Raw genomic sequence first — 13,688 nt, 5'->3', positions numbered from 1 at the left:
CAACTGATGCAAAGGTTTCACAAATCTGGAGAAAGTAGATATTTCTGTTCTAGTTCAGCGCATTCTAATGTTGTAAAGTGCCACTAAAAACACATTTGAAAATCTTGCTTTTGTGTTGATATGCGACTTTTCAAACTTTGTTAGAGCAACAGAACGATTCGATAGTGTAGAGGATATTTGTCGAATCAATACACAATGGATGGCTGCACCTCATTCAATTGTTTTGAAGTGTTACAAGCACATGGTTTGTATCTCTATCATCTATATGTACGTGCTGTTATGAACGGATTACTCTAAACGACTTATGATCTTTCTGTTCTTGGCATAGTCCATTGGCGATCCAAACTTTTGTGGGTGCATTTTCTTTACTGAAGTATACTTTACCCAATAAACATCACAATCAGCATTACTGGGTTGATGATAATAATCCACACACCTTTCTCTCGCATAGCTAACATCAGTTTTCGTTCAACATTTAGACGTATTCTTTGTAATACGTTCGTAAACACTCGCATATCAGATTGATGAGTGAGGCCTACCATCACTTGAATGGCATTTCGTGCTTGATGGTGCATAGAACACCTGTAGGCATGTAGCAGTATCAGAATTTTTGTAGGAATTTTTGACACCCCTAACACGAAACTGCGAATACAATATAAAAATCTCGTAATTTCTCTGTTAAAAGTGGGTTATTTATTTTCTTTATGGATTATACTTCCAAAATAAACTATTACAGTTGTTTTAAAAGTAATAAAAATATTTTTATTTTTTTTTTAAAACAGTAATGAATTTTCCGAACTCAATATTTTTCAATTTTTAAACTCAATATTTTTAAATTTTAAAAATCTATCAAAATTTTTCTATTGATTCTATTTTTACGATATTTTCAGGGTCAATGTGAAATTTTATGTTCTTTCCAATAAACCGAATATAATATTTTAGACAAACGTTTTTTTTAAATTCACGCCCCCCCCCCATTTTCACGCCCCCCCCCCCATTTTGAAATGTCTATTAAAAAGTAAATAATTAATTTATGTTTAATAGGTTTATATATCACAAATTGAAGAGAAAAGGTCAATAAATAATATATTCAAATTTAAAACAAAAAAAAAATCAGTTTTTTAGAAATTTACCTGTAAAGTCCGAAGTTTAAAACCTTATTTTATAAGAACACATTTTTTCTTTTTGTCTTTTTTTTTTTTTTTTTTAATGAAACCTTGGTCCTTGCTCTTTTAATTGAAAAAAAAATTAGGGCTTGAATTACATTTTTCGAGGAGTTATAAGCTTAGAAAGATAGGGGGTCGAATAATTTACGCCTCTCATTTTGAAATGTCTATTAAAAAGTAAATAATTAATTTATGTTTAATAGGTTTATATATCACAAATTGAAGAGAAAAGGTCAATAAATAATATATTCAAATTTAAAACAAAAAAAAAAATCAGTTTTTTAGAAATTTACCTGTAAAGTCCGAAGTTTAAAACCTTTTTAAAAAAAAAAAAACACATTGTTTTGTTTTGTTTTTTTTTTAAATAAAACCTTGGTCCTTACTCCTTTAATTGAAAAAAAAAATTAGGGCTTGAATTACATTTTTCGAGGAGTTATAAGCTTGGAAAGATGGGGTGGAATTATTCACTATTTTCACGAAATTTCTGACACTGCTAGTAGGCATGTTGCATGGCCTCCTTGGTTTTAATCCTTTTGATTTCTGTTCTTAATCCATTTGAAATCGTTTATTTAACCATAGTACATATTGAAAAGGATCCCTTTTATTGAATTTTAACATGGTGCAAGATTATAGGAAACTCTTAGAATCTAGAAGTTAGTCCTGCTTCCATGTGAAAATATTGTAACTGTTTGATTTTATAGTAATTTGATCTTTCGCGTTAAGTGTTTATAACTCTGAAACCAAGCGTTTATGGGATCCCCCCCCCCTAAAAAAAAAAAACATGCTATACTAGCGGTCTCAGAAATTTCGTGAAAAATAGTGAATAATTCCACCCCATCTTTCCAAGCTTATAACTCCTCGAAAATGCAATTCAAGCCCTAATTTTTTTTTTTTTCAATTAAAGGAGCAAGGACCAAGATTTCATTTTTTAAAAAAAAAAAAAAAAAAAAAAAAAACGTGTTTTTTTTTTTAAAAAAGGTTTTAAACTTTGGACTTTACAGGTAAAATTCTATAAGAACACTGTTTGTTTTTTTGTTTTAAATTTGAATATATTATGTATTGACCTTTTCTCTTCAATTTGTGAGTAAATAATTATGTACTCATCGGGTTACTAAATTAAGTATTTACTTTTTAATAGACACTTAAAAATTGGGATGGGGGGGGGTCGTGAATTTAAAAAAAGAAAACGTTTGTCTAAAATATTATATTCGATTTATTGGAAAGAACATAAAATTTCACATTTACCCTGAAAATATCGTAAAAATAGAATCAATAGAAAAATTTTGATAGATTTTTAAAATTTAAAAATTGAAAAATATTGAGTTTAAAAATTGAAAAATATTGAGTTCGGAAAATTCATTACTGTTTAAAAAAAAAAAAAAAAAAATATTTCTATTACTTTTAAAACAACTGTAATAGTTTATTTTGGAAGTATAATCCATAAAGAAAATAAATAACCCACTTTTAACAGAAATTCCGAGATTTTTATATTGTATTCGCAGTTTTGTGTTAGGGGTGTCAAAAATTCCTACAAAAATTCTGATACTGCTAATGCTATACATACAAAGAATATTGAATTAATTGAACTACTGCATTAAGTTTCAATGAACTGTGATATCAAATCTTGATATTCGTGATATTGCCTCCCTTCTCGGGGAATAAGTAAGTTGTTTGATATTTAATTGCTAGGTTGATTTAAAAAAAACTGAATTGGTGCAAAATTTAAGGGTAAAACTTGCAGAGAATGCTTTGTTTTATGGTTGTTTTAAAAATGGAATGGAAATTTAAATTTTTTTCCGTTTTTATGTCCAACTCACTGTTCACATTCAACATGTCAACTTTTCTAGGTTTTTGGGGTATATGAAAAATACGATTGTTGAATGTTATTCTTTCGAGGCAGTTGAAAAATAAATAAATAAAACAGATCGACATTTAAATTTTTATAACAACCGTAAAACAGGATGTTCTCTGCAAGTTTTACCAATTTAAGATTTAAAGTAATTTAAATAATAATAATACTGCACTTGGTTGAATGCTTTCTTTGTTTTCCAATTGCTTAAATATTTATTGGAGAATTTCTATCTAAAGAAATAGAACAAACTAGAAATCAACAAGTACTTGTGTGTATTAAGTTTTCCGGCAAATATTTGCATACTCTTTGTCACGTAAGTATTAAATTTTGAATGTTAATTTGTGACAAATCTTAAAACATTTGGTTAGTTTGCTTTGTTTTTTGTTCAAATCAAATGTCAATTCATTAAAGGTTATTCCGAAATCCTTTTCATCATTGTACATAAAAATCTGTTATTTTCCATGGACTTTCCTTTTTGTTCAAACATCCTTTTCCTTTCCCCAAACCCAAATGTATTAACTGGACTTTCTGATAGTAAAAAGGAAAATCAAAAGTAACAATGTTGCTTTAAACTTTTTTACGTTCTTGTTGGCCACTTCTAATTTTAGACAGATCTTTTGCTTATATCGAATTCATTTGTTAAGTACCATGATTAACATGTGTTAGATATTGTCTCCTCCAATCCATTTAGTTTACTGTCTTTTTGGCACATACATAGCCTGACCTCACTTTCGAGGAAAGCTTTTTTTATAACCTGGTTGGATTGCTGGTGGAGCAAATATAAAAACTTGATCAGTGTGTCACTGATGACCTGCCTTGTAGCAATTAAGATGTATTATGATTTCCAAGTTTAACTGAAACATTCCATAGTTCGACAAGATACACCTGAAGGTCGGAAGTTACATCGATCGAAATGTGAAAATCACACTCAAGATGAGAATAATAGTCCAAAGAATCCAAATAATACAAATAACTAATCCTCATCTAAAAAATTCAGAAATGTCATGATGTGCTTAGAAATTTTATCTAACCACTAAAATGGATTTCTTAACGACACATTTAATGTTGGTTTTTATTTATTTTATTTTTTAACTTAAACCATTATTGATGTTTGAAATTTCTGAAAACCTTTAAAGTAAACTTTTATTTTTCAGTGATTTTTAATTATCTTTGCATATGGCATTGTTATCTTTGCATATGGCATTGGAACTATTTGCTTCCAAAATTGTGTTTGAAAATCTACATGCTCTTTATCACGCAATATATAAATGTTAGAACCATGTTGGTGCTTGTTTTGAAATGTTAAACTCTTGTTTTTATGAAATTAAATCCAGATTTTTTTTTCACCCAATCAGCCATTTTAATTTTTTATTTTCTTCTCTATTAGCATTTTTATGAGTCAGAAGGCCCAAAAACCCATATTGTCAGGCCAGCGGCTGAAGACTAGAAAGAGGGGTAAGTGGATATTGATAAATTTTCTGATTCTGAAAAAAAAAAAATGACATTATCGCATCGTAGATGTAATATTAGTTTTTTCAGTTCTGTTTGAAAGTATTTGTTTCTAATTTTAAGTTGTCTTAATTAAAAAAAAAAATGATATAATAGTTTTTTTTTTTTTTTTTTTTTTTTTTTTTAATCCGAATTTGAAAACTAAAATGTAACCTTGTTTATCATGAACATGATTCTTAATGATTTTCTTGTTTGATAAAATTGCATAAAATATTTTTGAACTATTACACCTTTCTGCATTGGTAATAAAATGATTTTTTGTACATTTAATTTTTTTTTTTTTTCTGTTGCTTATTTTTCTAGTAACCTTTTTTTATAGGTATGTAAATCCTTTTGAATAAAAAAAACTCTAATCTTTTTACAGATGAAAAAGAAAAATACGATCCTTCATCATTTCGTGACGCCATTATTTTAGGCTTGAATGAATCAAGTAACGATTTGGAACAGGTTTGTCTAAAATTTATTTTCTGTATTTTTTTTTTTTTCTATTAATGAAAACTTTATTTTGCTCACTGAAATGATTCCTGTTTATCAGGTTACCAACTTCTGATAGCAATATTTTAAGCTAAAATTTCTGATTCGTGCATGATTAAAAACAAAAGTTATTCCTTACCAACCATGACCATTTTATTTCCTTTGATACCAAATTTCTAAGTGTCACCCACTGCCTTTTTTTTTTTTTTTTTTTTTTTCGTTTAGCTAGGTGTAACTGAAAATAAACACTAGGGTAAATTTCAATTTTACCTTTTAACATGTAGAGAAATGTTGCTATTAATAAGAGCACTGACACCAAAAACTAATTTTGAACTTGCATTAATTTTAAGGAATTCGTTTTTAAAGATTGTCTAAAAGGAAGCGTTAGAAAAGCACTAACAATTTTTTTTTTTTTTTTTATATATATATATATATATATATATAAATAACTTAAACCTAAACCTTGGCACATTTCCAGCATTGGTGCTGTAACCAACATGCCAAATTGGTGCAAGTTAGAAATGTACTTTTGTCGTCTTTGCTTACTATTGACTAACTTGAATATATTTGATCTGCCAAAAAGGGTTTACAATCAGGCTACCTTTCTTCTGTTCAGCTTTGGATACGTGACAAAACTTTTATATTATCAGAAGAATTGATATGAGGGGGGGGGGGGTTATACTGCACTAAAGTAATATTTTCTTTGTGTCTTCTTTGATTACTGATGGTGAATTGTTAAGTTTCCATGTCATTGGCACTTTTTTGGCTGCTTTAAAATTTGGGAAGTAAAAAAAGAAAAAAATTGCAACCTTTCAGATTCCCAACTTGTTTTAATCTTTGCAATTCTGAAGCAAATAAAAACTTTTCCTTTCTCAAATGGAAAAATCTCATTGCCGCACTGTTCCATCCCTGTACTGGTCTTATGCGTACGTCAACACAATGTGTTCTGAACTTTTTACACTTGTTACCCTATCTCTGCAGCAACATAGTGTCCCCCTCACTGTAGAGCTCCCCAGATACCAGAAAAATCTCTACTCTCATAGCTTACTTCAAACTGCTTGCCTCTGGGATTCTTTCCTTGTTTCTGTCTATACCAATGTGCAGAAATTTAAATGTAGTATGAACAAACGTCTTGCTGCAAAACTCCACTTAGGCTGGCCATAATTTACAGTATCCGTTTATGTATTGCCAGTATGCCTTGTTTATGGTTAATAAAAGCTGCTTTTTTTCTTGTATATAAGCTGGTTTTATTCAAATCTAACTTTTTATTAATAAATTTTTATTTTTCAGGTCAGCAAGTTTCTAGATACGGGTGGATCCCGTTTCGACTATCGTCGTTATGCTGAAGTGTTATTTGACATCCTCTTTACTGGAGGTCAACTAGGTAAGTAGCTTACTTCAGTTAAGTGAACAATGAGGATCTTATAACTAAAAAAAAAAAAAAAATGTTCCAAACTTTAGCATGACTGATCACACATATGGGAGGGGGAATAAGTTTGATATCAAATATTTAGTTGTGAAAGTCAGCAAAAAAATCAATTTAAATCAAAACTTAGTTTCCATGAACAAAAAATTACCTTAATTTTCATCACTCTTTGCCCATGAAGGTTGGGGGGTGGGGGCATTTGAGGTAGATGAGTGATGTGAAATATTCTAAAATTCCTTATCTTTGGGAACACTTAAAATTGTTAAATGCTTTGACCAATTTCTATGACAGTGTAGAAATTGGGCAATTTCTTTGCCAAAATTATAATCTATATATCCGTGAAAGTGTCTGTGTACATTTCCCTACACAATAACTCTGTCAATTTTCGAGTCTACAGACTCGAAATTTGATATACGGGGGTACTGAGATTTGGGAAAATCTTTGTAATTAGTTTTCGGCCAGAAATTTGGCTTTTAAGGGATCAAAGTTCAACGATTTTACTTTTGAGAACTCTACCAAACTCCTCCGCCAATTTTGGGTCTAAACACTTGAAATTTTAGGTATAGGTTCCTTGGACATGGATCTAACTTGACAAATCTTAAGGGGTCATAATAGGGGTCAAATTTAAAAATTTGACTGCTTCAGTCTCTATCAAATTACTAAAGACAATTTCTGGTCTAAACATTTGAAATTTTACATAAAGGATATTCAGAAATAGGGCAAGCTTTTTAATCTGTATGGGTCGAAAACTTGAGTTACAAATATATAAATATGTATGTTTGCATGTCTGCCTAAAACTTTTGACAGAGGCGACTAATTTTTACTAGATCAGTATCGTTTTGAAGTTCGACCTTTCAGACGACAAATACCGAAAAATTGGCTAAAAACATTAATTTCTTCACCTTCAACTAGGCCCTTTTCTACAGGGGGGAGGGGTCGCTTTTTTCGCCGATATTTTCGAAAGTCCTCCTCCTTTTGATTGTCTAGCCTTAATTAAAACCTACGTCACTTCCGGTTTGGCGGTGGTTGTAACAGCAAAGACGTCACATTTTTTTCTCCGTTCTTTTCCTCCTTTGTGGTACAGGTTCGAGCCTGCCTTCCTACTACCACTTGTGTGTGTTCTCTTTTTTTTTCTCTCAACACACACCTCCAAACACCAAGGCAACGCCGGGCTGAAATGCTAGTTCTAAATATTTTATTATCCTAATCCAGATTGTGTTTGTTTTTGTGGAGATATTGAAATTTTCCCCACATAAAAACCATTTCAATTGCTCTTGTTAGGACGAGCAAATAAAGACCTTGTGAAAAGTTAGGACAACATAATGGTTTACAAGATTGTGTATTTACAGAAATACTGCTTGTCCTTTCTCATAGGCTCCTATTTACCACCTAACAACACAACCAGTGAAACCAAACTGAACAATCTAATCAATCAACTACCAAAACCATTTATATTACTTTTTGACTTCAATAGTCAAAATATAATGCGTGGAAACAAACCAAAAAGGAAAATTAATAAAAAATAATTTACATCTATATAACATACATCCAGCAACAGAAACCTACTCAACCATACATCTTGCTTTATGCGACCTATCCATATACCTGGATTACAATTGGAAAATATATGGAGACGCATGTGGAAGTGACTTTCCAATACTATTGAAAAACCAGGACGTAACTCTGGAACAAAAATTTTTCAAAAACAATGTCGATCCTTTCTGATAACATAAGCGAGCAATGATGATCACTTGACTAACATTCTCATAAACCTAGCAAACAAAATCCTCCCAAAATTCTCCACCTCTACCAAATACAATAAATTATGGTTTACTAAACGGTACAAAGCTATTCACAAATGCCAAGCTACACTTAGGAAGTTTAAACAAATTCCAACATCAGAAAATTTAAACCTAATTTAAAAATTAGATCTATAACCAAGCATACCATTAAAGAAACAAAACACCTGGCACAACTATGTATGCAAAGTAAACACAAATACCAAAGATGTATGGAACATGATTGCTGGAAATTCAGCCCAAATTTAAAAAAAAAAAAAAAAAAAAAAAATCCAAAAAGTTAAAATGATAAAAAACCTGAATTTCAAATCTCAAAACACCAAAAATTACAACGAAAATTCACTTTATCAGAATTCGAAGAATCCCTCTAAAGCGCACAATACAGCAGAAGGATCTGACAAAATTCCATACAAATGTCTGATAAATTTGCCAAAAGTATCACAGAGATATATATATAATATATACACACACACACACGCACGAAATATGGCATACTGGAAATATCCCCAAAATCTGGAAACCAACCACAATAATATAATCGCAAATGCAGCACTCCAAACCAAAATTATGCTAAGTCGTCAAACTGTAGACCAATAGCATTAACAAGCTGCATTGGAAAAAAATAAATACCAGACTATTCTGGTTTCTAGAATCCAAAAACTTAAACAAATACCAATTTGGGTTTCGTAAACACAGAAGCACAACTGACCATTTGATTTGACAACATAAGAGAAGCCTTTATAAAAAGGACATCTAGTAGCCGTATTCTTCGATATTGAAAAGGTATGACACCATGTGAAACGGTTATGAAACGCCTAAAAGAATTAGGACTAAAAGGAAGAATGCCAATCTTCATCCAACACTTTCTACAAAACAGATCTTTTAGCGTAAGAATTGTCCATTCTGGCATTCATGGACAAAAAAATGGAGTACCACAGGGAGGTATCCTCTCCATAACATCTATAATAGAAATCTCACCTGTTTGTTTAAATGTATGTTTGTATGTCTGCCTAAAACTTTCGACAGAAGTGAGATTTTTCACATTGGTATCGTTTTGAAGCTTGACCCTTCAGACAAATATCGAAAAATTAGCAAAAAACATTCATTCCTTCCCCCTCACCTGGGTACTTTTCTACAGGTAGGGGCCGCTTTTTTTTGCTGATATTTTCCAAAGTCATTCAGTCTTTTCGATTGACTAGCCTTAATCTAAACATTCGTCACTTCCGATTTTGCGATGGACGCAACAGCAAAGACTTCATGTTCTTTTCCTCCTTTGCAGTACGTGTTCGAGCCTGGCTGCCGACTACCACTTTTTTTTTTATTTTATTTATTTTTTTCTCAACACGCACCTCCAGGCACCCAGGCTAGTTTAATATAAAAATAAATCGTATTGTTTGAAATCGAACTACAAGAATAGGTTGTGCACTCTACGTGGACAATTTTCTCATGTACTATAGATCCAAATACATCCATCTGATAGTGCAGACTCCACTTTTTCTTAAACCAAATAACAAAATTATCAGGAAACAGTTTCAAATTCTCAGAAACCCAAAACGAAATGTGTACACTAATTTTCCAGAATTACACAATGAACCAACCTTGGCATTGAATAAAAATCAAATACAAGTTGAATATAAATTTCTAGGGATTATATTTGAGCGAAAACCATCTTTCATCCTCCAAATTATGTACTTAAGGAAAAAAAATGTAACAAACTATGAACTCATTAAAAGTGGTAGATCACCGACTGGGGAGCAAATACGCAAACTCTATTAAAACTGTACCATCCATAGTGTGATCCCAGTTGGACGATGAAGCAGCAAACCTTCATACTTGAAAAAACTGGAAATAATCCACTAGCAAGGATTGAGAATCACGCTCAGTGCTATTAGCACATTTCCAATAGAAAGCCTCTATGTAGAGGCTAATGGAGCTAGTTTATCTTTGCTTATTGATAGTGATCAATAAGAAATGATAAATTCAATATTTTACCAAAATAGCTTCAAATCCACTAAATCCAGCCTATGACTATTATCAGCTCCACATACAAAACCTTATTTGGGAAAAATGAAAGCAGTCGAATCGTTTAATCTATGAATTAAAGAAAGGATAAAAAAATAAATAAACATGGATATTATCCACAAATCAATCATTTCCAAAATTCTGCCATGGCAATTAAAGGAACACAATTCTGCTAGATTGACTAAATATGCTAAGGATAAAACAAGCCCAATAATATTCCACAAAGAATTTCAAAACACAAAAATCGTTCTCCCTAAGTCAAAATAAACTAGGGAGTGCTGCCATATAATGTGAACGAAAACAAGGCAAAAGATTAATGCAGTATCAATATATTGTTGAAAGAATTACTGCTATTGATTTGCCTCTTGTCCTAATCACTAAAAGTAAACACCAGATTATATTCAGATTCTCTAGCACAAAAAAAAATGCTAGGACCCTTAACCATTCAAGTACTGAACAAAATACAGCTCTTCTCAAATAACAAAGAAATAATTCTATGTTGGATGCAGTCATATCGAACTAAATGGAAGTGACAAAACCGATCAAGAAGCAACAAAGGGAAAAGCCTCAACAACCGAGTACCGTATACAGACTACAAGCCTCAAATTAATGGCACAAAAGTGAAGTCATACTGAATCACACACTTGTACCTACTGGAAGATACCGAACCCTATTATGCACAGCATGTGAGGAGAAACTCACCACCAATCATATATGACTGGAGTGTGTTGACTTTATTCGATACTAGCCATGGGTGTTTGGAGGTGTGTTGAGCAAAAAAAAAAAAAAAAATGGTAGTAGGAAGGCAGGCTTGAACCCGTACCGCGAAGGAGGAAAAAAACGTGACGTCTTTGCTGTTACGACCACCACACCAAACCAGAAGTGATATAGGTCTAAATTAAGGCTAGACAATCGAAAAGAAGGGATGACTTTCGAAAATATCAGTGAAAAGGGCAACCTCTCCCTGTAGAAAAGTGCCCAGTTGAGGGTGAAGAAATTAATGTTTTTAGCCAATTTTTCGGTATTTGTCGTCTGAAGGGTTGAGCTTCAAAACAATACTGACCTTGTGAAAATCCGTGACCTCTGTTGAAAGTTTTAGGCAGACATGCAAACATACATAGATTTATATATTTGTAGCTCAAATTTTCGACTCAAACTGATTAAAAAGCTTACCCTATCTCTGAATACCTTTTATGTAAAATTTCAAATGTTTAGACCAGAAATTGTTTTTAGTAATTTGGTTGACTGCAGAGGTCAGATTTTTTTTTTTACTTTGACCCCTATTATGACTCCTTAACATTTATTGGTTTGGGCTCAAATAAAGTTAAGATCCATGTCCAAGAAACCTATATCTAAAATTTCAAGTTTTTAGACCCAAAATTATCGGAGGAGTTTTGTAGAGTTCTCAATGGTCAAATTGTTTAACTTTGACCCCTTAACAGCCAAATTTCTGTCCGAAAACCAATTACAAAGATTTTCCCAAATCTCACTACCATGTATATCGAATTTCGAGTCTGTAGACTGAAAGTTGACTGAGTTATTGTGTAGGGAAATGTACACAGACACTTTTACTTAAAAGAAACAGCTTCAACAAAATAGAATCATCCAAAATAATAAATTTTCTGAAACGAAATACTTATTCACCAAAAATATGAACGAAACTCCCAAACTCAATACACACAATAACAACAAAATCATGATATAGAACACAAAGAACCTGACACTAAATCGACTCACCAGCAGGTACGGCGCCATATAAGACAACTCGCTCAGCAAACTAAAAATGTAAGAACTCCGTAATATATACCAAATAGCTTCCCACAAAATCTGCTTGATATCAAATATCAAGTTGATAGGTCGTTAAGTAAACAAACCTATGTCTAAAAGTGTCCATATAGTCATTAAGTAGAGTAGATTACCATCACACCATAACTGTATATGGGTTTGAATTTAAACAGTGTAATTCAGTATATAACCTCATGACCAGCTGAAATAAAGTATAAGAATAAACATGGTGTTCAATTGATGTTAACTTGGCAATTCTGATCAAATGTTTTTAATCTTGAGGATAAGTATCATTTAAAGGGGAAAGGTTGTTCCCCCCCCCACTCCCTCCTTCCACTCTTGAATTAAAAGATGAACATTTCATGAAAAACTGTAGTCTCAATGATTTTGATTTTTTTTTTTTTTTTTTTTTTTTTTTTTTTTTTTTTTCCTCCTATAAAAGCACCTGGCGGTGGTATTGTTCCAAGTGAACCAACTCGTGCCCAACTCTGCGTTTTTCACGCAGAAGAGAATGTGGAGACATTGAAAGCATTTTATGAAGTGAGTATCATTTATTTTAATCTGAAGTTAATCTTTACCTGTTATTTACAAAAGGGCTATTCTATTACAAATCATAATCTGTTTTTACGTGGTCAACTAATAAAGTCTTTTCATTTCGATTAACACCAACATTTGTTCAAATTGGATTCGTTTGGTACTTTGACTACTACTTTGAATGTATCTAGTTAAGTTTAATTGCAGAATTTAGTGTTTTGTAATTTTTAGTCTGTCCCTTTCTTTCTTTTTTTTTAACATGGAATGGATACACTTTAAGAATAGCCATTTTTGTCAGTTGCATAGGTAACATTGCGTTAAAATTGAGTACCTCTTTGTGATATGTTAATGACTCCAATGTTGGAAACAAATGTAGACAATTCATATTGATTTCAATTCGAATAACCTGATACAATCTATTGAATTCTCACCACCCTCCTCATCATCACCCGCAAGTTTTGTCATTTCAATAGTTAAGCTCAACTTGCATATAACTGGAGTGATGTCAAGTCAATTTACATTTTTTGTTTTGATTTTCTTTCTAGGTGTTTTACAAGCTAATCAGACGATACAAATATTTGGAACGATCTTTTGAGGATGAGTTACAAAAGGTAAGTACTTTTGATTTTCTTTGGACTAATTTTGCTTTATAGATTTTTTAGGACATTTTAATGAGAGCGATTGTGTCACGGCCATTTTGTTTATTTTGCGGATGAAGTTATCTCTCCACTATGGAGAGATAACTCAATTACCACTTATAGTTTGTCAAAAGTTGAGATTTTGAAGCGTGGGCAGAAAGATTTTTTTTTTTTTTTTTTTTTCTGTCCCTTTTTCATTTTGTCCTTTGTTAATCACTTTTTCTTGTAAAAGCACCCCCCCTCCTTGTTCGCAATGGCCGCGACACTCAATCTCATTAAAATTTGATTTTCCTCTGTAAAAAAAAAAAAAAAAAAAAAAAAATCACTTGATAGACTTTAACATTTTTTTTTTTTTTTTTTTTCCGCCCCTATATTCTCATTTAATGTACTGAATCTGAAAATATTGGAATTATCCCATCCGTATGTTTCATTTTACTTCTGTTAAAGTTCTTATAAATCAAGGTACCCCTTCCTGGGGCTAAC

At 31.7% G+C, this 13,688-nt stretch overlaps 1 protein-coding gene across 2 annotated transcripts in view; it reads left to right on the top strand.

Annotated features, from left to right (window-relative positions):
* Positions 1–13,688, top strand: part of LOC145258311 (eIF5-mimic protein 2-like) — a 36,078-nt gene that overhangs the window by 14,256 nt on the left and 8,134 nt on the right. For both annotated transcript variants that reach the window (XM_080116362.1, XM_080116361.1), the window contains exons 2-6: positions 4,406–4,473; positions 4,892–4,974; positions 6,292–6,385; positions 12,476–12,573; positions 13,113–13,178. In XM_080116362.1, coding sequence (XP_079972488.1) covers positions 4,413–4,473; positions 4,892–4,974; positions 6,292–6,385; positions 12,476–12,573; positions 13,113–13,178 — 402 coding nt within the window. In that variant the 5' untranslated portion in view covers positions 4,406–4,412. The remainder of the gene's footprint in view (positions 1–4,405; positions 4,474–4,891; positions 4,975–6,291; positions 6,386–12,475; positions 12,574–13,112; positions 13,179–13,688) is intronic.

The sequence above is a fragment of the Euprymna scolopes genome, chromosome 33, assembly GCF_053919585.1.
Source record: "Euprymna scolopes isolate OS-2025 chromosome 33, ASM5391958v1, whole genome shotgun sequence".
Taxonomy (NCBI): Eukaryota; Metazoa; Mollusca; class Cephalopoda; order Sepiida; family Sepiolidae; genus Euprymna; species Euprymna scolopes.
This window is presented reverse-complemented; position numbering and strand designations above follow the sequence as displayed.